We start from the raw sequence: 23,478 nt of genomic DNA, 5'->3' as shown, positions 1-23,478 counted from the left end.
TTGTGCACTAACCAGCTGAAGAACTCCAGCTGAGACTTCTAAGGCACTTACAGGCAAGCCTTCACAGAGGTTAGTGCTGCCATGATGCCACGGCTTCTGTCTCACTCTTGCCATGTCCCTCCAGTTGTGGCAGAGGGGAAGAAGGTAGTTCAGCCTTCAGGGGGAAGAAGGACTTCTTGCAACCACAGTTATACCCTTCACACTTCCCCCTTTTCCTAGTGGAGCTTTACTCCCATCAGTCAGTACTGATGACATATTGGAGAAGGTCCAGTGGAGGTGACAAAGATGATTTGGGGATTGAAGCTTCTCTCTTATGAGGAGAAACTGTGGGAGCTTGGCCTTTTTAGTCCAGAGAAGACTGAGAGGAGACCTCATCAAACATACAAATATTTAAAAGGCAGGTGCCAAGAAGATGGTGCCAGACTCTTTTCAGTGGTGCCCAGTGACAGGATGAGGAGAAATGGCCATAAATAAAACACAGGAACTTCCACCTCAGCATGAGGAAGAACTTCTTTATGTTGAAGTTGGCAGAGGAAGTTGGAACAGGCTGCCCAGGGAGGCTGTGGAGTTTCTGCCTCCAGAGACATCAAAATCCTCAATGCATTCTGCTCTAGGTGATCCTCCCTTGGCAGGGATGGTTGGACTAGATGGTCTCCAGAGATCACTTACCACCCTAACAATTCTGTGATTCTTTGTGATTCTGTGATCCAGTCTAATGGCCAAATACGAAGAAAAGACCAATGTGAGATAAATTGGTTTTGTCTATGGAAAACTGTAAATTTTGTATGCTGTAATCAGCTTAATGTGCTCTACAGTTTGGCATTTTAAGCCAGTACAAAGATGGGCTATTTAGACACCTGGACAGGTTTGCTTTTTGCTGATCTGGTATTAAACTTGGCTAAAGTCAGTAATAAAACTCAGTAAAACTTGCTAAACTCAGAGAGGGGTATTTTTAGAGACCAGTGGAAAAGCCACAGCTATCATTGCACATGAGGAAAATCAAAGCCACCCAGATTCCTTATTCTTGGGATAAAGGCATAAGAAGTGCCTTCCCAAGCCAGTACAGCACCTGCCAAGGCCAGCAGTGCCTGGCTGCACTGGTAGGATGAAAGGCAGCTGTCAGAGAGCTCATGAACCTGGCTGTGCTGTGCACCTCGTTCCCTGTGCCCCCAAGACCTGCCCTACTTCCTTAGGGTGGTCTGACACCTCTATTCCTCGCAGTACCTTTTCCAGAGGCTTCTTCCTTTGGCGCAGCTTGATCCTGTCAGCCTCCAGCGTCCCAAGTCACCATTTTACCCTGTGAAATCTGCTTGACTGAGCTGAGTTGCCCCAGCTGACTGCACAGCCGCGGCTCTCGCAGCACGTCTGCATCCACCACCCGGTGGTTTTGCAGCTCTGGAGAGAAGTCCCCTCATGGCAGATGGCACTTGCTGGTCCCGTCTAGCTCACGAGCGGTGCCCCTCTGCCTGCTTGTTTTCCGCGGGTCACATCACCTTGAAAAATCATTTTCTTCCCGAAACCCGTCTGAAATGCCCTATATTGTTGTTATTTTTCCCGCGGCTGCAGCTGACGTCCCACACCGCGCTGCCCTCTCGCTCCGCCGCCCCGTCCCCGCCGCCGTCCCGGGGCCGGCCGGGCCCCGCCCCGCCCCGCCGGCACCGCCGCAGACCGGCCCGGCAGGAAGCGCGGGGCGGCGGCCACCGCAGGTATTCCCGGCTTTCCGCGCCGCCACTCCGGCCCCCTCCCAAAATCCCCGAGCGGCGAGCGGCTCGGATGCCCCCCCGCCCCAGCCGGGCGCTGGTACAAGCGGTGCCAGGCTCAGGCCAGCCCCGTGCCAGGCTCAGGCCAGCCCCGTGCCAGGCTCAGGCCAGCCCCGTGCCAGGCTCCGGCCGCCGTCGCTGGTGCCCCGTGCGGTGCAGCTGGGCTGGGAGCCGCTTCTGCGGCGCTGCGGGAGGCTCGGGGAGGGGCGGGGGGGCTGCCTTGTGCTGATCGCACCAGCAGCTCCGGAAAGGTTTATGCAGGGTCCACCCTGATCCGTTTTTATTGGTGAGTCAGTGTCGAGGCAGTTTTCGGGTAAATATATCTTTCAGACAGCTCCGCGGCAGCGACTGGGTCGAAGAAAACCTGGGACAGACGCTACTTTTCTGTTGCTGTTGGATTTGTTGGAGGCTGTGGGTACCTGCTTGGTGGTGCTTGCAGCAATAGCTCTATGCCAGGAGACGGTGACTTCCAGGAGCTCCTCTCTACTTCCATTAAGGAGGTGAGATCCTATCTAGAGGTCTTTGCAGCTCTGACATGATTCCTTGTTACTTGGTTCTTAAACCTAATGCTTGCCAAATAACCTAAATCAAATTACCTAAAATGCTCACTTGGTCCTGTTCATGGTGTGGAAACGTGGACCATCACGCTGGCAAGAAGCAGAAGTGTGATGGAATCTTCAGATGGTACAGAAGATACTTACACTGGTACTGACGTAAAAGCCCTGCATCTATTTGAGAAAGTTGAAAGTGTTTGTTTCTTTTGATATTTCCTTCATGACAAGTAAAATTAACTTGGAAATGAAGTTTTTTTTTGTGTGTTTCAGAAGCTTAGTTCCTGTGACACCTTCTCAAGGAATGCTTGTTGTTGGCATTTGTGAATGTGTTCAGTACCATGATCCACAGCGTCATGGGAGTGAACCAAAAGAATTTAAGTAGCTTTTCACAAAAAGTGATTATTGATAGTTGTCTGTAAAGCTGATGTGGGAACAGGAGGGGGCAGCAATAAACATGATGTGCCGTAGTCAGCGCTAAACCGTCTTTCAGTCATGAGAACAAATTGTTCCTAAGAGCAGAGGAAAGAGATCAGCTTGGGAAACATCTCATTGTGCTCCATTGTATTATCTCATTGACATGTCATACAGCTGGATGCTGTGTTGAATAGTTTTGTGTCTGTAGTTGGATTCAGAGTAACTTAACACTGCAGCAGTTTCTTTTCTCACGTTTGCTTCAGCTATGTTAGTTCTTGGAACTGGAATTTCAAAAAATGCAAGAAGTTATTTATAGATACTTTTCTGGAGTGTTGTTAGCTTTCTTTATACAGGAGCTGTGGGTATCTGCAGCTCTGAGCAAAAAATCACACCTGTCATATGCTTAAGCACTTGAAAAAAATGCTTGGAAACATGGCAAAATTACCATCCTTACATAAAGAAAAAATTACCTGAATGTGGGCCTATACAGCTGGCTACAGCTTTTACATCTGAGAGAGAAGTTGAACTTGAGATACACAAAGACCCCTTCCAGCCTGAGCTTTATCTTTTCCTTTTATACTTCTGGGACTCAGGTGGTTACTTTGGTCACTAAAACAATCAAGTCTCTTTTGCAACAATCACAGAATTACTTTCTCTGGTGCATAATCTGTCATATGAATCCATCCTACTGGATGAAGAACTAACACGTAATATGTAGGCATTGTAACAACTACAGTCAGCTGACACAAATTATTCATAAGGATGCTGCATAACGCTGGATTTTTCTCCAGAGGCCATGGTTTAAAATATTAGTTGGACATTCAGTGTGAATACCAGGACGTGCCATCCCTTGACCTGACTATGTGCCTACCCCCAGACCTTGTTATCTTGCCATGCTTTCTGAAGCTGTTCCTTAACCAAATTCCCCAGTTATTGATATTGATTTGGTATGCCCACAGGCTGTAGTTATTTTTCACACAAGAGATTATGGCTGTTTCTTGGCTGCTAGTCCACCCTAGTTTAGGAATGAAAAAGGGAGAAAACAGGTATTAGAGGTCATCTGAGCAGAGGATGGCAGGGAGCAATGACCAAAAGTAGAATTGGAGATCTTGGCTGGGTAGTTTGAACACTGTGAAGTATTTTTTTTTGTCATGTGGCAGACCTGAGCTTGTTTCTTCCTTTTTTATTGTCTGCAGGTTCTATAGAAGTAGTTATATAATTAGGATTGGCTTATTTACCTAGAGAATTTCCTGTTTCAATCTATTTCCTTAAAGAGATGAAGAAAGGACCAGAAAGTGGAGCATGTACCCTTGCTGCTCCAGGTGATTTAGTGGAGTCAGATCCAGACGTTAACAGCAGCAATGGAACCTCAGCAAGAGAGAAAGACACCCTTCCTTCTCCTGGAGAACAGGAAAATGTACCGCTGAAGAACAGCACAGAAGCATCCAGAAAAAAACTTTGTGGCTATTTAAATAAGTTGGGCATCAAGGGGCCAATCAAGACCTGGAAGTCTCGCTGGTTCTTTTATGATGAAAACAAATGTCGTTTACTGTACTACAGAACTGCCCAGGACATTAATCCCTTGGGGTCTATTGATCTCTCCAGCGCCAGCTTTGACTGCAAAATGGAAAATGGGGAAGGAGTTTTTGAGATCAGAACACCAAGCAGAGCTTTTATTCTGAAGGTAATGAAAAATTTGCAGTCAGAAGAGACAAATCTGCACTAAGGTATCTCTTAGCTTGAGTTTCATCTAAGTCCTCCTAGCTTGGATTGCTAAATTGGATCTAAATTACTTGCATTGCTTTGGCAAGTCTGGGAGTCCTTACTTGTGAGATGGCTGTTGTTTAACAGAGTAGGAATAAAAGCCTAACTGTGTGCTAAATTAAAGTAACTGAGGAGTCCCGTAGTCCACATGTAATTTACTGAACAGAAACGAACTCCCCTGTCTAAAGTGGTTGCTCCAGGAGGATTCTTTGCTAGACTTTTTCTTCTGTGTAAGTCATTGTTAAAAAGTTCTGGGGATGCTTTCTGTCTAAAATGGTTGTGACATTTCTGCTTAGTCTTGGACCGTAGTAAACCAAAACACATTTAAAATTAGGTCAGTGGTCCACTGAGAAGGCCATATTGAAGATTTACTTTGTCCTCCCAAATCAGTGTTAGGACCAGAGGACACAGATACAGCATAGGCTGGATGCAGCTGACCTTTTTTAATGCTGACTTGTGCAGGAGAGCGGTGATCATCTCCTCAGCATGTGTCTTATGTTGATGAGATGATTCCACTCCCTTTCCTCTTTTGTGTTATGTTAGGCAATCAGCAAACAGGCAATGATGTACTGGCTGCAGCAGCTGCAAATGAGACGTTGGGAATTTTGCAACACTCAGAGCAGATTTCCTGTGGGCAGCTCACAGCTCGTGAATGAACCTCTGGCTGGAAGACCAAGTAGGTGTTGCACAGTCTTTCTTTTGCTTTCAGTCCCCTGGTGATGAATGGCGTTCCTCATCTGGAAGTGGGTAGAAGTTTTGGCCAGGCTTTTAAATGCAGGTGCCAGCTATCAGGGCTTTGCCAATGTTTGACAGTTCTGCCTTATTATGTATGGAAGTGAGTAAGCTGCCTCCTAATCCACAGCATATGTTTGGAGATTTTCAGGTGTCTTGTGATCATCTTAATTTTCCACACACATGTGAAATGTGCACATTTGATATATCACTCTTGTAAGGCCTCTGAAATTTAGAGCAAAGTTTTTTTCCAGCAGTGGGCTGAAGATGTCCATTCCAGAAGTGGTAGTAGACAGGTCAGTGGATCAGGGGATCCACTGTTACCTGTTTAGTAATGACTAGATGCACATTTTTTTTGAAACAAATAATCCCCTCCCTAGTAAGTGTCTGCTCTAAAAGGTTCTGGCATCTTGCTACAGCAGGCAAAAATTTGGTATTAAATTGTGCTTGCAGAGTGTTATTCGCACATTAAAACTATCAAATGTGGTTTGGAATGTGGGAAGATGACAGCAAACTTCTCCTTCCTTATATCTTTGGGCAGTTAAAGTTCGATTGTTTAAGGTTAGTAATGCTCATATATGGTTGAAATCACTTGTCGCTGAGTAAATAATTCTGTTTGTACATGGAAACTTACGTAATTTGACATAAAATTAAGGAACTGTATTCTACTGTCCTTGTTCCACCTGACCACTTGAACATGTAACGTATACCTGTAGTAAACTGTTGTGGCTGTCTGGTTACATGAAGGACTCAAAGTCCAATGGAATTCTGCCTTGCTTATTTGCTCTTATGTCCTATTTTGTTTTTACATTTATAGATGTAGTTGACAATGAAGACTTTCTGCCTCTTGTGAAAACACCAACAGAAGCAGTGGGTTTAAAGGCAGCATCTTTGCCTGCACCCCAAACATCTACTGCCTTGCAGAACATCTCCCTTAAGCACCCATGGACAGAGATACAGTAAGTGGATGAAGAGGACTGCAGTGCAATTGACATGCTGGCCTGACAGTGTGTGCCTTCTTTGCTTGCCATGTATTGTGTGAAATGGGACTCTTGCCTATGTGTAGGAAATGTGAAGCACCTTTTTGGAGGCTAGTCCAAGCCAAAGTAAACTTCCTGCAGGTCGGTCTTTCACATCCTCCTGTTCTGATGCATTTCACATAATCTAGCTATCTTAGCAAAGATCCTGGTAGCAGACCTAGGACTTGGTTAAGATCTCTTCATTGTGCTTTGCATACCTAGAGTGTGACACATCTGCACAGCAGTCTTGGAAGAGCACGTGGTCAGGTTCAGCTGTATTCAGCAGGTAGTCATAGAAGCCCATTAGCTCTTTCCATTGGTTCCAATGGACCCCTTGAGTGTAGTGTATTCTTCAAAGCAAGAACTACAGGGAAAAGAAGCTTGAGCCAGTAACATGGCTTAACTGCGCAAACTCACTCTTGCCCGTTGAGTTTGTTAATATTCCTACTGCCAGCTTCTATCTGCTGTTGCAGTGGGTAGCCCCATCAGGTTAAAAGCTACAAGTCTTGGGCAGTTACAGTTTCACAAAGACAGCCTCATCAGTATCTCCATAAGTGTTTCCTAGTCACTTGTTTACACATAATGAAAATGGGTAACTGGCCATAGGTATGGTAGGCAGCCGGGCACCTGCCAAATATTGTTGGTGTGGAAGTTGCCTGTAGGTTTTTTACCACCACTGCTGCAGCTACAATCTGATGCTTATATGAAGAAAGATCCCCCATGAGACCGGGGTTTCATGTTAGCAGCTTCATTCACAATTAGGAAAGCAGCAGACACTGAGTCTTTTATAGGCTTTTTATAGACAAAACAAGAGACTTGTTTTGTTTTGGCTGATGGACAACAAAGGAGGAGAAAGAAAAGACCTGTATGCATACTTTTTGGAACAGGTTTTACGCCAACTACTTATACATTGTACGTTTATAGTTCCTCAAAGTCAGCTGTTCTATTTTTCAGGCTATGCATTCTCTCCTACTCACACTGATGAAAAATAACTCAAACGTGTCTTTGGCCCCTGCTCCCATGCTTTGCTTTTGTGAGCTTGAGTAACAATTGTCTCTTTCCAGCGTCAAGTTGTATTGCTCCCCTTGTTCAGTAAACATTTCTCCAGGCTCTATCACTGTCAGGCTGTAGCACATCTAGATCTCTGGGCTGCTATAGTCTCATGGGAAAAACAGTGCAGCATTAGGTATAGAAAATTAGGAAAATTGCACTGGATGAGTACTAACTACAGACTACAGGGACTGAAGGACTGCTAGTCTTACACAGCAGTATGTTCTCCAAGGTAAGCAGTGTCTGCTCTTCTGCTCTGGAATCTTATAGTAGCAAGGAAAAAGTATAATAGTATCTAAATGGCAGCTTCATCTACATTTAGGAAAGCAGTGAACACTGAGTCTTTTATAGATTTCAAAACAAGGGACTTGTTTTAGCTGAAGGACAGCACAGGAGAAGAAGAAAACTACTTGTATGCATACTTTCTGGTACAGGTTTTACACAAACTACGTTTGTAGTTTCCTATGATTCTATAAAGATATCTTTTAGTGCTTCTGGCAATATCTGATAGCAGCAGTTGTAACAAACAGTTCCTGTGTCTGACTGCAGACTTTACTCTTTACTACATTTTAGCTTATGACTTTGTAAATAACTTTTGGCAAGGTTATTTATTAAATGTTTCAGAGCACAGGACCTGTGGCTGCTTCAGATGTGATCATTTGTCCCAGTTTTGGCTGTGTTGTAGGTAAATGAGCTTCTCTTGTCAGCTTTTCTTGGCACCTGGGGATTTCTGCAGTGAACTAAGGGTAGGGATGACTAAAGGAAGCAAAGGAGAGAGGGAGAGGGAATGAGGAGAAGGGGGAAGGAGAAAGGACAGGGAAGAATGTGGTTGGTCTACTGTTACATTCGATCATTCTCTTTGATCTGATGTTTTTATGTGTAGGGCTCAGGCACATGGGGAAAGATTATCTCATTTTACATTGGTGTGCTGTACTGATTTTGTGGCATCTTCCTGGTTTACCCCAGGTACAACCTTTCTCTCCTCAAATCCACCAGTTCTATAAAGAGTTCATTTTCTCAGCACATGAAGGAGTTAAGTTTTGGAAGGAGAGGTAGGAAGTAAGGGGAGGTAAGGCATTGAATATTTTGAACATGCACTGGCTGGCTGCAGTGATCATGACTTCTGTTCACTAGGCTGTCTTGATCTCTTCTTGTTTCAGAAACACTGTCTACAATATTTGTGGTTCCAGGCAGCTCTGGGGGAACAACGGGAATGTCTTTAGATTTGATGAATTCCAAGAGCATCCTGAGAATGTGGATGAGGAGCAAGAGGCAGAAGTGGAGACAGGATGCCCAGGTGATTACTGAGCTGTGTGAGTTGAATGGGATGCCTTCTAGCAGGGATTAGCCAGAAATGTAAAGCAGACAGTGGCAAATTTTCAAGGGATATGAAAACTGTTACATTGTCTCAAGTCTCTTCCTCTGTTCCCACAAGACTGACCCTTTTGGATCTGCTTCAGGATCCATCTGTCTGTATCTTCTACCACTGAAACCTTCTGCAGAGGCAAAAAAAAAAAAAAATAAATAAAAGTAAAATCCACCAGATTTATTTCTTTGAGGTAAAAGTATAATTGCTGCACAGTCACAGGCTGAGTGTGGCAGCTCCACTGCATGCATACCTCTCCATGGTGGCAACTTCCATTTTCTGTGGGCCAGATTGATGAGCAGGGTGCAAGATGGGTTAACAGGTACCATCAACCATCACAATTTTGTTTATTGTGGGCATATCAGTATCTTATCCCTACTGTTTTGGCTACAGTCCTGTGGGTCAATTTTCCATATCCCGTATCCATGTCCTGTCTGCCTTCTCTGCGGCACTGTTTTAAGTCCCTATAGCAAAACTTGGGAGTCCATAGTAGCAAAGCAATTCTGTGTAAATTAAATCTGTCTCCCCTCAGTTAAGGAGGGGACCCTGGAAGATGGGAGGATGGGGCCCAGGCTGAACTGGATCAGGAGAGCCAGGTGGATGAACAGTGGCTTCCTAGGCTCTGAAGAATTGTCAAGGGAGAAGAACTCAGTGGATAAAGTGAGTGTCCTTCAGCAACAGATTCTGACGCTCACAGAGGAAGTCAAGTCACAGAAGGTGAGTGTGGTGAAGAGACTGCTATTTCAAAGGGTCAGGATCCTGAGGCTGGTCACAGGGACTCCCTTACACATTGTGTGTGAGCAGTGCCCAGCAGGCAGTAACTGGAGACCACTTGAAGCTCCTGGTGTTACCACCTTGTGTGTGCCAGAGTGTGCTCAGCACAAAAGAAGACCTTCAGCCATTTCTTGGAAGTGCAGCCAGGTGTAAGAGAGAGGTAAAACAAATCCAAGTGTACTCTACTGTTGTCTTGCTTGTGCATCTCTATTGCTCACTAAGTACAGTCCTGAATGGGTACTATGACACTGGTGAGAACTGCCAGTGGGGTCCTGGTGTTAACAGCAGGTCATTCTTTTTGAACAGTGACCCACATTTAAGGTGTGATTTGACTCTAGAAGTCAGGGCATGGGTCACTGCAAGGGCTGTCTCTCATGAATGACACTGTTCTTCAAAGCATGGAGCAATGCCAGGTTCTCTGCTAATGATGCTGGTAGCTCTTCCAAGAGGCAGCAGAGCCAAGTTCCATGTTGGGCAGTCAGTTGCACCCTTGATTTGCTTTCTGAAGTGTCTGAGATGGCAGAGCCTGAATCAACAACGTGCTGTGGGGCAAGGTTCCATGCCTTCATGCAGGATAGAGTGAGGGAGGGCTCTGGCAGAAGGAAGGTTAAAATGGATACTGCAGTTTCCTTCTGGTAGTACAGGTAGTTGCAGACTGCATTATTTCCCTCCCATTTTACCACACTGCTGACCAGACCTCCATGTTCTCTGCTGGGCATCCCAAGAATGATTGTAGGAAAGCCAGGGTTCAGTGTGGGCAGCAGCTTTTCTGCTAGCAATCCATGTCAAGTCATCTGTGAACTGCTGCAGAGACCTTTCAGGCCCAGCTCTGAGAGCAGAACTTCTCACTGTGGTGTCATGGTGGTTTCAAGATTTCTGCATTGTTTTCCTTCTTAAAGGAGTCAATTTCAAGATATTTCACTGTTGAGTCTTTGCTGTCCATACTGCCATAGCCCTGGACAGCACAGTGATGTGATGGTTTTGCATTCCCTTTCCAGGAACTGGTCAAACTTCTCCACAAAGCTCTGGAGGCAGCCCAGCAGGAGAAGCGAGTATCTAACATGTATCTCACTGCAGCAGAAGATAAGGACAGGCTGGAGTTGGTGCGCCACAAAGTGAGACAAATTGCAGATCTGACAAGTCGACTGGAAGCTCTTGAACAAGAAAAGAAGGAACTGGAGCAGATACTGACTTTGAGAGACAGCCATATCCAGGAGCTCAAGGAACATGTGCAGCTTCTGATGGAGAAGAACCATGCCAAACAGGAAGTCATCATGACCTTGACAGAGCAGATGGCTCGAGAGCTCTCTGACCCGCTGCAAGAAGCCAACACTATCACTGTAGAGACATTGTATAAGCAGCAGGAGGAGATTGAGCATCTGAAGGTGTGTGGGATGGCACAGGTCTTTTGGGCCCATTTTTATGCCTTTAGGTTCAGTGGGAGGGTGTTCTTTGCGGTAAACACAGAATATAGTTTGGCTGGTTGCTACTTTCTTTTCTTTCTTTTTTTCTTTTGTTTCACAGCTGCAGCCTGACTTGCTGCCTTCACTTTGCTGCTCTGTGTTGCTGTCTTGCAAAGAGTTTCCCAATACATCCTGGTTCTTTCAGATGCAGGTTGTTTCATGTGCACAGCTCTAATTACGGGTTAGTGTGAGGTGAAGAATTGCTGGAAGAGCCACTTTCTGTGGAGAGTGTTCATTTTTCCTGCCAGCCATGGGGATGAGATTTGTTTCATTAAAATAAAAGAAAAAAAAGAAAAAGAAAAAAAAAGAAACCAACCAAAATTAAACCAATCAACCAAACAAAACACATATATTCTTAATATTATTTATGTGCATCCCTGGCATTATATGATCTGTATCTCTCTGTGGTTTTTAATATATATGTATACATTTTGCATTTTCCCAATCTTGTTGATGCATGGCAATATTGTTTGTGCCTTGATTTCCTTTGTAGGCAACATTTATGTTGGGGAGTCCTGTCTGCTCCTCAGAACACAGAATTTTTGAGATATTTTAACATAATGTGGTGTCCCTGAAATGGGAGGGATTTCAAGCCTCTCAAGAACTCTCCTTATGTGACTGTTTTGCTTCATGGCAGGATGATATTGATGCATACAAAACCCAGAACCAGTTTCTCAATTCAGAGATCCACCAAGTTACTCGACTCTGGACAAGTGTTGCTGAGAATGAAAAGGCCCTTCTGATGAAGGTAAGGCCAAATGACCTTTTTTGCTTGGTGTGAACTCTTACTAATTTATTTTCAAAGTTGACACTGCAATATATTTTGATCTGCAAGGAATAAGCTTTCTTGTGTTTTTTCTTAGTGTGACCTTTTTACTGCTTTGTGTTGTTCCCAAATTAGACACGATCATTTTAATTCTTCAACAGAAGTAAAATACCCGCAAAGAGCAGTCTTAAAAGTGCTAACCCAGATTTCTGTGTTTCAGCTATGCAAATAAAAAAAGCAACACTGTGTAGGCAATCAGAAAAGTTTCCTGAGAGCTGACAGACTGAGTCCTGGCTCCATCTAGTCATGGTTTCTCTGCTGGACTTGGCACTGCCAGGTGGCAGCACGCTTGAAGTCCTGCAGTTAGATCAGAATTCTTCTATTTTCCTAAGTTGTATTTTTATTCCTAGCTGTGTAAGTGTGAAAAACCTGGTTACTCTCAGACTTGTCTAATCCTATTTTCTGATCCTGAACCACTTTCAAGGCTGGAGGTGTGTCCTGGCATTTGTTCTGTGGATTTTGCCTAGGATTTACTTCCCTAGATTTTAAGGTATTGCTGTGAATGAGTGTCTTAGGTTGCTTAAAGAGTCACTGGCAAAGGTTAGGCAAAGCAGGTTCAATATCTAAGTGGAAGCATGGCAAAGCTCATTGCCAAGGTTTACTCTACTACTTACTAGATGGTTAAAGCACACAAAAATAGTACTAAAAATACTACTAAAACCTATAATCAGTCCATTAAAACTAAAATCAATTAGAAATCTACATGGAAGCTGGGGATGGAAAAGGGATGGGAAAGCTTTAGCATAAAAGGAATAAGGGAGGCCCTCCCATCCACAGTGTGGACTTCTGTGCAAAACTTATGTCTGGACTTGAACAAGTTTGGGCCTAAATATTTCAACAGCACTTAAACAATGGCTGAATTTAAACAATTTACAAAAGATTCTGTGGAATTTACTGCAATCACAACAATAACTCACTTTTAGGCCTAAGTTACTTACCAACCTAAAATAATTAAGAATCTAAGATTCCAGGTACATTCTCTGTAGCACATTCACTCAGACCTAGAGTACATACAAGGTACCTGTGAGAATTCTCCCTTGAGCTCGGTGAAGTGCTCATGTCTAGATCTTCTCAACAGGCAAAGGTGTGAGCCTCGAGGAGGGGGAGTATTGGCCCAGGCTTTGTCATCATTGTTTGGCAGTGGTCCCTCAAGTACAGCAAATCTGAGAGTTCTCTGGCTCTGAGAAGCCCCAGTCAAAGGGAGGTTGCTGGTCACAGCCCAGTGTGGTCCAGGAGAGCTCAAAGGGTTTCACTTAGGGTGCTGCTTATAGGTTCACAAGAGAATTGGCTTTAGTCATAGTAATTTGCCATCCTGTCTGCAATTGGTAACTTTTGAAAATTTGATGACAAAAATGTTCTTCCACTTGAGTTTGCAAGAAAGGTAAGCTTCTAATGGTGTTTGTTAAAAACAGAAATTAGTTAGCACCAATTCCTGGGAGCAGGCAATATTTCTGATAAGCACAGGAGATTAACCCAGGTGCTGTTCATCAAGCTGAGGCCTAACAAGCATTTCTGAGATCATAGTATGGCCTTAGGAGGGGGAGTGCACCACCACAGGTATGTCTTCACAATCATGGATTCTGGGACAGGGCAAAAAGCTGCTTCTGGAGTGTTATTGTCATTTTTACATATGTTTGCTTTCTAGTTCTTTGAAACCCTGCCTTCCTCCTAATTTACTGCCCTCTCATCCTGAGACTGCCATAGCCTTCAAAAAGGAAATAATCATACAAGCCCAACATACTGAGTGTGAGGCAAAATGCTGATTAAAGTGGTAGTATGGAAGAAACCATGCTCCTGTCTGTCCCCTCTATATGCAACCTAATTCTCTCTGTGGCTTCTGTTTTGTTCTTGCTTTCAACTTCTGCTTCCCGCTGAATAGGAGTCTTCACTGAGCTTCCTGTGAGACACTGGGTGAGTCTTGTCACCTGTGTGGCCTCAGTTCCCCACTTGTGGAGTACACTAATAATCCTTATTAATTTTTTCTGCTTTCTGTGCCCAGGACTAAGGTGGTGGCAGGTAGTGTCCTGCTTTTTGATCTCAGTTGGGCTTCCAGTGCATGAGAAGTTACGTGTACCAGTGCCATGGGGCTGGGGATGCCGAGGGGTATGTGGTCACCTAGGCTGTGGTGCTATCATGTATCCTGAAAATGGTATACTTATAGCTCAGTCTCTGGAGTGGTATGTTTTATCAGGATACATCTCAATGTGGTGTAGAGAACTTGTCTGAGGATGACAGAAAAAGATTGCAGAGAACTCAGATGCAGTGCTGGCTCTTTGTGTCCTTAGTTGAGCTGGTGGTGTGCAGCCATCCACTGATGCAATGCAGTAGTTAAAGTAGGTGATGATGTAGTAGGTCTCCCATTCAATAAGCAACCACTGTTGCATGCTAGCTACTGAAGCTTGTGCTTGTTCATAGACCATGGTGATTCATTTATAGCTGCAGTTCCACTGGTTGTAGAAAACTACTAAATGTGTTTCCTGGGGCTTTGCTCTTCAGAAGTCTTGTCTTTATGTGCAGACCAGGCCAGTAGAGAGCAGTGGCAACGCAGGAAGGACTACCACTGAGCAAGCTCTTTCCTTCTTGTTTACCCATCAGTGTGCCTGCCTGCAAGCAAGAAACTGCCAGATGGAGAGCAAATACCTGACAGTCTTAAGAAAGCTACAGGAGGCTGTGCCTGGCCTGCCCAGCTCACATGCTGAATTGGTGAAGAACCTCATCCAGGAAGCTCTACAGTGGGATGTGAAGGAAGAAGCAGAAGAAAGTTTTAACTTGAATCCTGTAAGGTAAGAGCTGAGAGCATGGGGATATCCACAGCTTTGTAGAAGCTTGTCCTCAAAGGGAAGATACATTTAAGAACATTTTATAGCAGGGGCCTACATTTATATTTATGCCTTCCTGCACGTTCAGGGCCCCTGCTCTGTAGCAGTTCACATTTTATGTTTTGTCAGTCTCGCAGGTTCTCCAGGTAGCTCTGGAAATGAGACCTCCTAGGCCAGGCTTGGTCTCTGTCAAGAATATAATGGTGTCTTACAGGTTTCCCACCCTGTGGCCACATGGTGTACAAATCTTTGGCAAGCTGTACTATTTGTAGTCTTGCTGTGTTCTGATCAGTAAGATATTTTCATTGTGTACAAGGAAACATCAGAAGGTACTGTGGATTTCTGTTCTTAGATCTGACGCCCCAAAGCCTTTCCAGTTCACTCCTACAGGACTGTCTCTACATTGGGACAGGGTAGGGAGAAGGTACACAGGGTGAGCTCAGTATTTCTTTAGGGACTGATGAGGGGTCTGATGAGGTTGGTCTGCAGCTCAGAGCAAAGTTACACTTGAGTTGGTGTGTGTGTGCCAGTGCTGCAGGCTCTCATCTGTCTTCATGGCTCTGAGGTAGGCTGTATCACATGCGGCTGCCAGAGAAGGGAGGGAGAACTGTTGCAAACAAGCGTTTGAGATAATTTTTAAAAAATCATTAGCAAGGGTATCAGCAAAACACAGATTTAATATTAAGCGACAGCACGACAAAGTGAAGTTGAGGCCTAATGAGCATTTCTCAGATCTCAGTGCAACCTGGAAAGGGAGGGGGTTGGGGGGGGTGTACGCTCACAAGTACTTGTGCTCTGGTATGGGTGATGTGAGCCTGGCAGCAGGCTGTAGCTGGCATGACCCCAAGCAGTAAGTGTCCTTGGAACAGGTAGCAGCACTGTCATTTGAACTAAACACTGCCTTGTGTCCCTCCAGCGAGTATGATGAGTATGGGTTTATGACTGTACCTGACTATGAAATTGAGGACTGGAAACTCCTGGCCAAAATCCAAGCCCTTGAGATAAAGTCCAACAAACTGCGGAGCCAGGAAATAGTGGAGAAGCCCCTCCGTGACAGATGGAACAGCATTGGAGAGCTGAACCCCTCTGCAGAGCTGAAGAATCTGATCCGAAGTGGCATTCCAGTGGAGCATCGGCAGCGGGTGTGGAGCTGGATGGTCAGCCGGCACTGCAGCCGTGTGCCTGGCCACTACCAGCGGCTGCTGGAGCAGAGCAGGAGCACTGAGCACCCTGCCTGCCGGCAGATTGAGCTTGACCTGCCCCGCACACTGACCAACAACAAGCATTTTTCCTCTCCCACCTCACAGCTCATCCCCAAGCTCCGGAGGGTGCTATTGGCATTCTCCTGGCACAATCCTGCCATTGGATACTGCCAGGGATTGAACAGGTGAGGAGCGAGGTACGCTGCTTCTTCATGAGATGGCACTGAAAAGTTGTAGACACATAACTCTAGGCTGTGATTCAAGCAGCCTCAGGCTCTTGCCTCTCTACAGTTCTGTCCTAGCTCTAGGTATTTACTTGCAGAATTCTGCATTTGGTGACTTATTTTTCATCATTGTTTTTACTGGGATCCAGCAAGCAGCAGGATGCACTTTTGTGGCATCTCTATAGTTACAGAATAGGAAAGAACAGCTATAGGAGGAAGAGTGAAGCAGTCCCAGAATAACACCACAAGGCTGGGGCTGAATTTTGAAGTAGTAATGTAAAGTAGTAAAGCAGAAGAACACCCTGGTGATTCCCTTTTTTGCTGAGAACAGTTGGAGGAAATGTTGGGAAGTGTTAACATGCGAGGGAGTTGCAGCAAATTACACAAAGAAAGATTGAGGAAACCACAGTTGCTCTGTCTGGAAAAGAGAAGGTTCAGAGAATATAGAAGCTTCTTTCACTTCCCAAGGCAGGCTGTAGGAAGGGCGAACCTAAATTTCTTAGGATTGTGCTGCAAAGTAGAAAGGCACTAGGCGTTTGCTGTATGAATTTCTAGTTGGACCTTTTCATGTGAGGAAGGTCTGTGTAAGCTATTTATTCCTGATGATTTTTGGATGGTCTTCTGAAATGATAGAAGCTTTCCTCCAGAGAGCCTTTAATATAAGTATTATTTTTCTAGTCTGTCTAAAAAGCAGTAAGTCAGAACTGAAGGAGGTCAGGGCTGTAAAAGAATGTATGGAGAGAGGAACTATATCACATAATATGGAGTGACCTCTTTCCTCTGCTGAAATAGCCCAAATCAGCACACTACTAACTTCAGCAGATCTACAGAACATTCCATTAGCTGCAAAACCTGGCTTTGGCACATGGAACATATGGAACACCAGTTCCATATGTTCCAACAGGGCCATGTGGGAAAGAAAATCAGATCCCTGTTGTTCCTTCAGAAACAGATCACCTGCCTCTGTCTGGCTGTCCTGCCACATTTGATATTTTGGATGCCGATGGAGCTGGAGACATGCAAAACCACATTTGTATTCCTCAATTCCTGTGTTGATGACTCCTCCTGCAGTATTGAATTCCCTCACCATGTCTTGTCCATCACAGATTGGCAGCTGTTGCTCTTCTGGTCCTAGAAGATGAGGAAAGTGCTTTCTGGTGTCTAGTCTATATTGTGGAGAACCTAATGCCGGCAGACTACTACAGTGACACACTAATAACGTCACAGGTGAGCTGAGCACCCTCACATCTGCTTGGACTCTCACAAAGTGATTTCCAGTAAAGATTTAAAAGTGAATAGTCAACCTGCTGTGCATTTGGTTTCTCACAGGACAGTGATACCACCTTGCAATTCCTTCCATTGCAGAGGTATTGGAGATTTGAGTGTACAAAATTGTTACACTCACAGGAGCAGCACACACAGTGTAGCAAAATTTGCCACCACTACCCCTGAGTCATAACATGAAAGTCAGGTTAGTCAAAAGGAAAGTGCCCATTAATTGCACAGTTACTTATTTTAATGAAGTCTTAATAGAGGCACAGTAGCAAATTCTGGTATGTGTAGACTGATTATAAGGAAGGCGTTATTTTACAGCCCTTCAGATGATGTTTTTGAAGCTTCACTCTGTCTTTGGAGTGCCATGTACATGTGGATGAAAATGGTGAGATTTTTATATTCACTGTATTTGCCTTAGTTCATGATCAAGCATGGTGTTAGTTTGCACTATGGGGCTCTCTGGACATCAGAAAAGATTCTGACCTTTTGATGCCAAATGTTATGCTGTGAATAACTTACCCACCTGATTCAAAATCACTGCATTTCAAGATTTTCAGTGTGTCTTGTGTCAGATATACTATGTACTCCCAGCAGACAAAGAGATAAGGTAACTCCCATGTAGTTTATTGGAATTGTAATGTGTGCCCATATCACCCACACCCATCAGTGGCCAGTCTGGTAAGCCTGGCTGTGACTTTGGTGTCTCTGTTCTGTGTGGCCCTTTCATGGTTTTATCTCTGGGCCCACAATAGAGGAAGCTTCAAGGGTCAGTAGCTGAGGGTCATTGATGATGCCAGTGAATTTGTTGACTAACATTTACTGGGACAGTGGTGTGGTGGTGGAGAGGCCAACACACAGACTGGGGAAACAGTCTAATCACTTTGAAGACAGCAAAATGCCTGTTCAGAGGCGGTTGTGTTAGCCGTGGGATTTAATACACAGTGCTCAGTAGTCTCAAATCTCATGTAGAGACTGACAGGGAAAATATGACAGACTGAAGAGGCTTGTCTATATTTAGTGAGAAAATGCTGTCAGCTGGAAGTCTTCTTTAGAAAGAATTTCTGACCTCATGGCTGATACCTGAAAGTCTAACCAAGATCCGTGTAAAGAGGAACATCTAAGGTGATGCTTTGTGGGTTGGCTTGGTAAAGTGAATTGGCTGGGAAACTTAAAATTGCAAATGTTAAAGACAAAGCATATTACCTGTATGGTTTTTACCCCTGTGCTACAGCTAAGTGGGCTGGCACAGCTGAGGCATTAATATGATATGGCAGAGGGAAGCCCTAAACATGATCCTGTTCTTTAGCACTTAACCTCCCGAAAGCTCTGCTGAGATGAAACCTTTATAAACCTGGATCAAGGATCTTGTTGACTGAATTTCTGTGTTTTGGCTCATGCAACCAGAAGCAAAGCACAGACAGTACTCAGACAACAAAGAGAAGCTTACATGAGAAGATCAAGTTGTGTTTGCAAAGTCAGAGGTGTTCAAGGTGTTCAGTCTGTTAGGCCATGTAGAGTCATTCAGACCTGGGCAGATTTTAATGCCTGTCATTCAATTGGATGCTCGTGGTATCACAGAAAATCCTGGTAAGACCAGTGCAGGAAGATGTGCCAGATTTTCCCTCTTGACTCTGAGACTGGGAAGGAATCATATTGGTTAGAAGAATATATGTTTCTCTTGACCTTGCTTCAGCTCCATGCCTTGCACTGGATGCCACATACAAGCGCACTGCTCAGTGAATTTGAAGGGTTGGGCGACAATGGATGCTCTGCAATTCCTAGGGTGTGATTCACTAGAAGGCAGCACCAGTGATGACCCTGACATGCAAGGGCCATTGTCCTGTTGCACCGCTCCTCTCCTCCAACAGCAGGACTACCTTTGACTAGGACTTCATTGTTTTCTTTTTTGTCAATTTTAGGTAGATCAGAGAGTCTTCAAAGACTTCCTGTCTGAGAAGCTGCCTCGCCTTATGGCTCATTTTGAGCAGTATCAGATTGATGTCTCACTCATCACCTTCAACTGGTTTCTGGTGGCCTTTGTGGACAGCCTGGTCAGCGACATCCTCCTGCGAGTGTGGGATGCCTTCTTATATGAGGGAACCAAGGTGCAATTCTCCATCTAGGCCTTCCTCCCATCTATACCACCTCTGTGGCATAGTGACAGGGTGATGGGCATACACATCTATCAAAGATATATAAGGTTTAATAATTTCTCCTATCCTGCCACTTTGGTGGCATGCCTTGATGTCTCCAAGCCCCTGTTTTCTATGTACTTGCTGCTAGCAGGCTGACCTAGTCCCTGATTCTGTGCACTTGATACTTTTTAGTGGGTAGTTGTGCTACAAAACATCTCTCTGACAGGCCATGGTGTCTCCTGCTCTGTGACTCAACTGACAGTGTTGCAGATACTGGGACGTTAGACAGGCATTACCTGAAAAAGTGAGTCCTGCATTGTCCCTGTGCATAGGGAGAGCTGGAGAAATCTTATGGGGTCCTTCTGTAGAGCCTGGTATTCTCTGGGGTTGCAAATTAGCTAACAGATGGTTATTCTCTTTGAGGTTAGCTCTGTACTCCTTTAGGCTGCCCTGGTACAGACTATTGAGAGCAGGAGTACAGACTCTGTATCTAGTCTGTATTGTAGTGCTGTGTGCCCAACACCATCTTTTACACCAGGATGGCCTGGACCTTCAGTTCCTTAAAACTTTATCCACTCAAATACCTTTCAACCCTCCAGGTCATTTTCCGCTATGCTCTTGCAATTTTTAAATACAACGAGGAGGAGATCCTAAGAATTCATGACAGTGTGGAGATCTACCAGTACCTACGGTTTTTCACAAGGATGATCACGGATGGCAGGTAGGACTCTGAGTTGTAGACAAGCTCCCACTGTGTATTTGTACTTGCTTGCCTGCTAGGTCAGCTTAACAAGGGTTGTGACTAGTTTATTAAGAGAGACGCATATGCATTGATAGGTCTGTGGGCCATGGATCCATTTGTCTCTTTTTGACTTTCCCTTCATGGTGTTACTTAAAATCTTTTTGGCTTGGAAAAGGCATGCTACAGCAGAGCAAGCAGCAAAGTCTGGGTCAGCCTTCTTCTTGTAGCAGCCGGTAGCTGTGCTACTGATTTCTGGAATTCTCTCAGCTGTATTTGGGGTTTGGGAACACAGCATAACCCATGACCTTGAATGACCAAATGTGTCTGAGATGAAGATTTCTGTGATCAGAAGACCCAGCATCAGGAATATTCCTCCCTGACAGGCTATCAGAATCGGCATCTGATCCATTGTCTCCTAAATGATGCTGCACACTGGTACCTTAAAAGGTGGGATGGTATAAGTGTATGTGAAGTACTGCTTGGGTTGGTGTTAGTGTGGGAAATAGTTTCTTTAAGACTGCTGTTTGGTGACTTCTAGGGTCATAGAGCTGAAGGCTGACCTACTCTTTAATACCCCAGAATGCTCTTGATGTATCTGTTACCGTGTGTTACCAGCCAGTAAATAAGTTGATTGGAGCTGTCCTTTCTATCATAGGAAGCTGATGAACATTGCCTTCAATGACTTAAACCCCTTCCCCATGAAACTGCTGAGGAACCGCCGGTCAACGCACAGGGAAGAGCTGGAGGCAGAGCTGTGCGAACTTGAACAGATCAAGGCAGCCTATGTGAAAGAGAGAGCAGAGCAGAGACCTCAGGACCCAAAGGAGGTTGTTAGTGAAGAGGAAGAAGAGAGCTAACAAAAAGAGAATTTGTCATCACTTCCCTCCCATCTTGCAGAAGGTCATCAGTAGCAACTGTCAATAAGAAATGGACCAGAGGGGGAAGTGTGGTCACAGGAGTTCATCTGCCCCAGTAAGCAAGGCTGTAGTTATGGGACCTTTAGGAGACCAAGTCAGACTTTATAACAGATGAGAAGGTGTCAGAGGAGTTTTATACTCTTTTGTTCTTCTCCCCGTTTAGCCCATCCTGTCCTGTGCAGTTCAGGATTACAGCTGAGGGTGCAGAGGAAATATCAGTTGTGGTGTCATGACAGGAACTGACAAGGTACAAAAGACCCAACCAAGCACGGCTTTTATACATTTTCTGATAGTGGCTTGAATTAGATCTTTATCTACGAGTAAAACCTCCAGAAATAATGAATTGAACACACTCCCTCATTGTTACCTAAAGCTTCTGAACTGGTCAGGAAAAAGCCTTCTCTTAGAGGGCATGGTGCCTTCAGGGTCTAGCCTGCCACCTCTGTGTGTGTTTAACATTGTTACTGATGAAGACACTGTCTCCAGGTGAGTGCTGGGTTCTGAAAGCTGGAGGACATCATCCCATGGGACTCAGGCTGGGACAAGGAAACAGATTGTGGGAGAGTGAAGCTGCTTCTCCAGTTTGGTTCCTGTAGGAAGTTCATGGGAGCACAAGGTGTGTCTCCTGCTTGGCTGGGAAATGTTTAGCTTTGAGGCCCTGGCATCACTCTGTGCTGGTGAGTTTGCTCCATAGAGAAGCTCTTATCTCTGTATGAAACCAACCAAAGCCTGCCTGCAGGCAGGGCCTAGTGTTATGTGGACCTCTACTGGGGATGATAGGGTTTTCTGATAGCCTCATTTCTGGCCATCTCTCTGCCCCACAGTTACAGTCCTCCTGTGCTGGGTTTTTACGCTGATATCCCTCTCTCTGACTCGCATTCATTATGGAAGAGACAAGGGCTTTTCTGTAGTTTATGATATTGAAAGTGTTTTATCCATGGCATATGGCTGGGAACAAAGTCACAAAAGATGACTTGATATTCTTTAGAAAAAAAAATTAATGTCCCCTGAACCAAGGAGCTGGGCTCCATGGGTCTAGCACACAGAGATGCCCTATCTGCTTCTGGGAATGGGGTCTGATAGCCTTCTGCCCTGCCTCCCTGGCTTGTCCCTTCCCTGGGCTAGATATGCTGCCTGTGCAGCTCAGCTCTCCACAGATCCAGGATGAGTCAAGTATTTAGATAAATACAACTTCTTTCCCTATCTTTGCCAGCTCCTGCTGCCCCACTTTCCTGCTGAGCAGTGCATTACTCCAGGTGTGCCTGCACTGACAGCATGCAGCAGATCCTGCTATAAGGGGGGCTCTGCTCTATGTTTTTAGACTGACCTTTAACCCTTTAAACATTTTGTGGTTGATAACCCAACCCTTCAAGTTTTCAGTGCTTGCAGAGGAAGGAAAATCCTCAAAATTTTGGAGAAAAATTCACAGTGTTCTTAGCCCCATGGGCTGTAGCCAAGATGACAGACTCTAAGGGAAACAGTGCCTATTCACCTGAGACATGTGGCCTGCTCACTGGACAAGTCAGCCAATTTCAATGAATTACAGAAGACTGGGATGGGAGAGACCTGTGGAGGCAAACCACACAGCAGAGAAGTAATCAAAGTGGAAGTGGTGTTTCGGGAAGAGTGGATTGATTGCCTGAATGTCAATTAGAGCTGCACACATTGAAAGTGTGGGATGAGAAGAAAATGTTACTGGAATCCTACTGTAATATCTCAAAAAAATGAACTAATTTTAAAACTGTGCCACCTAGATAGGGAAGTATAAAACACAGAAGGTTTTTCTTCATAGGGGATATTGCTAATCTAATTTATTTATACTCTTATGTTGATAGGTGGACACAAAGTTTTGCTGTTGTTACAGACATTATCTTCTAAATCAAGACCATGAAAATTAGAAGTTTACTTACAATTTTATTTCATAGAGCTTTCTGAAATAGCTTAAAAAGCTTTCCTCCTGACTTGCCCTTATGTTTATTAATAAAGGCCTTTGAAACATGTATTATTAGACTAAACCACAGCCTGACATATGCCTACAGTATATAATAGATATGCGTCTATGTGATACATGAACTCTTCTGAACTCATTAAGGTATTGACCCTGATGAGGAATTCTTTCATTATTCAATTAAATTTAATTCAATTAAAATAATTTTAATTTAAATAGGAAGGAGATGTGAGGGTTGTTATAAGTTTCTTTTCTTTTGTGTCTTCCTCAGCTCTTGGTTTTGGTCCACACGTATTTGCTGAGGACCATTTCCTCTGTTCGTATTGATAACCAGTCGCTTGTGGTCATCCTTTCTTAAACTATGGAGGATGTGGGAATATCTGCAAGACCTATACAGATCTGCACCTTAGAGCCAAGTTCACATGTCCTCATGGGCCCTCATCTACTTTCCTTCTGCTTCACAGACTTCAATGGTACTGAAAAGAGCTGAAGTC

The 23,478-nt window shown here is 44.6% G+C and overlaps 2 protein-coding genes across 6 annotated transcripts in view; one reads left to right on the top strand and one right to left on the bottom strand.

Annotated features, from left to right (window-relative positions):
- Window positions 1-1,634, bottom strand: part of ELP1 (elongator acetyltransferase complex subunit 1) — a 34,646-nt gene extending 33,012 nt beyond the window's left edge. Inside the window, exon 1 of one of the 2 annotated variants that reach the window (XM_023944435.2) lies at window positions 1,225-1,634. The gene's annotated coding sequence lies outside the window, so the exon portion shown is untranslated. Of the gene's footprint in view, window positions 1-51; window positions 181-1,224 lie in introns of those variants that run through there. The other variant, XM_086868380.1, reaches the window with a different exon arrangement.
- Window positions 1,617-23,206, top strand: TBC1D2 (TBC1 domain family member 2). Of its 4 annotated transcripts, XR_015280678.1 has the most exons (16): window positions 1,635-1,706; window positions 2,091-2,260; window positions 4,003-4,412; window positions 5,036-5,168; window positions 6,042-6,183; window positions 8,454-8,590; window positions 9,192-9,376; window positions 10,432-10,818; window positions 11,534-11,644; window positions 14,318-14,505; window positions 15,458-15,928; window positions 17,074-17,194; window positions 19,162-19,347; window positions 19,977-20,098; window positions 20,775-21,091; window positions 21,200-23,206. XR_015280678.1 is itself a non-coding variant. In XM_086868383.1 (15 exons), the coding sequence occupies exons 3-15, from the start codon at window positions 4,005-4,007 to the stop codon at window positions 20,974-20,976; spliced, it is 2,793 nt and encodes a 930-aa protein (XP_086724509.1). In that variant the 5' UTR covers window positions 1,617-1,706; window positions 2,091-2,260; window positions 4,003-4,004; the 3' UTR covers window positions 20,977-23,206. The 4 variants fall into 4 exon arrangements, 3 of the variants coding, with proteins under 3 accessions (XP_086724509.1, XP_086724508.1, XP_086724510.1); XM_086868383.1 differs by having other exon boundaries at window positions 1,617-1,706; window positions 20,775-23,206; XM_086868382.1 differs by having other exon boundaries at window positions 14,240-14,505; window positions 20,775-23,206.
- The last annotated feature ends 272 nt before the right edge of the window (window positions 23,207-23,478 follow it).

Source organism: Cyanistes caeruleus, chromosome Z (assembly GCF_971803275.1).
Source record: "Cyanistes caeruleus chromosome Z, bCyaCae1.hap1.1, whole genome shotgun sequence".
In the NCBI taxonomy this organism is placed as follows: Eukaryota; Metazoa; Chordata; class Aves; order Passeriformes; family Paridae; genus Cyanistes; species Cyanistes caeruleus.
This window is presented reverse-complemented; position numbering and strand designations above follow the sequence as displayed.

Excerpts from the sequence above, each read along its gene's own strand:
- TBC1D2 (XM_086868382.1), top strand. The coding sequence starts at position 4,005 with ATGAAGAAAGGACCAGAAAGTGGAGCATGTACCCTTGCTGCTCCAGGT. Across the intron at positions 8,591-9,191 it reads AGTGGAGACAGGATGCCCAG|TTAAGGAGGGGACCCTGGAA; the intron begins GTGATTACTGAG and ends GTCTCCCCTCAG. Across the intron at positions 10,819-11,533 it reads AGGAGATTGAGCATCTGAAG|GATGATATTGATGCATACAA; the intron begins GTGTGTGGGATG and ends GCTTCATGGCAG.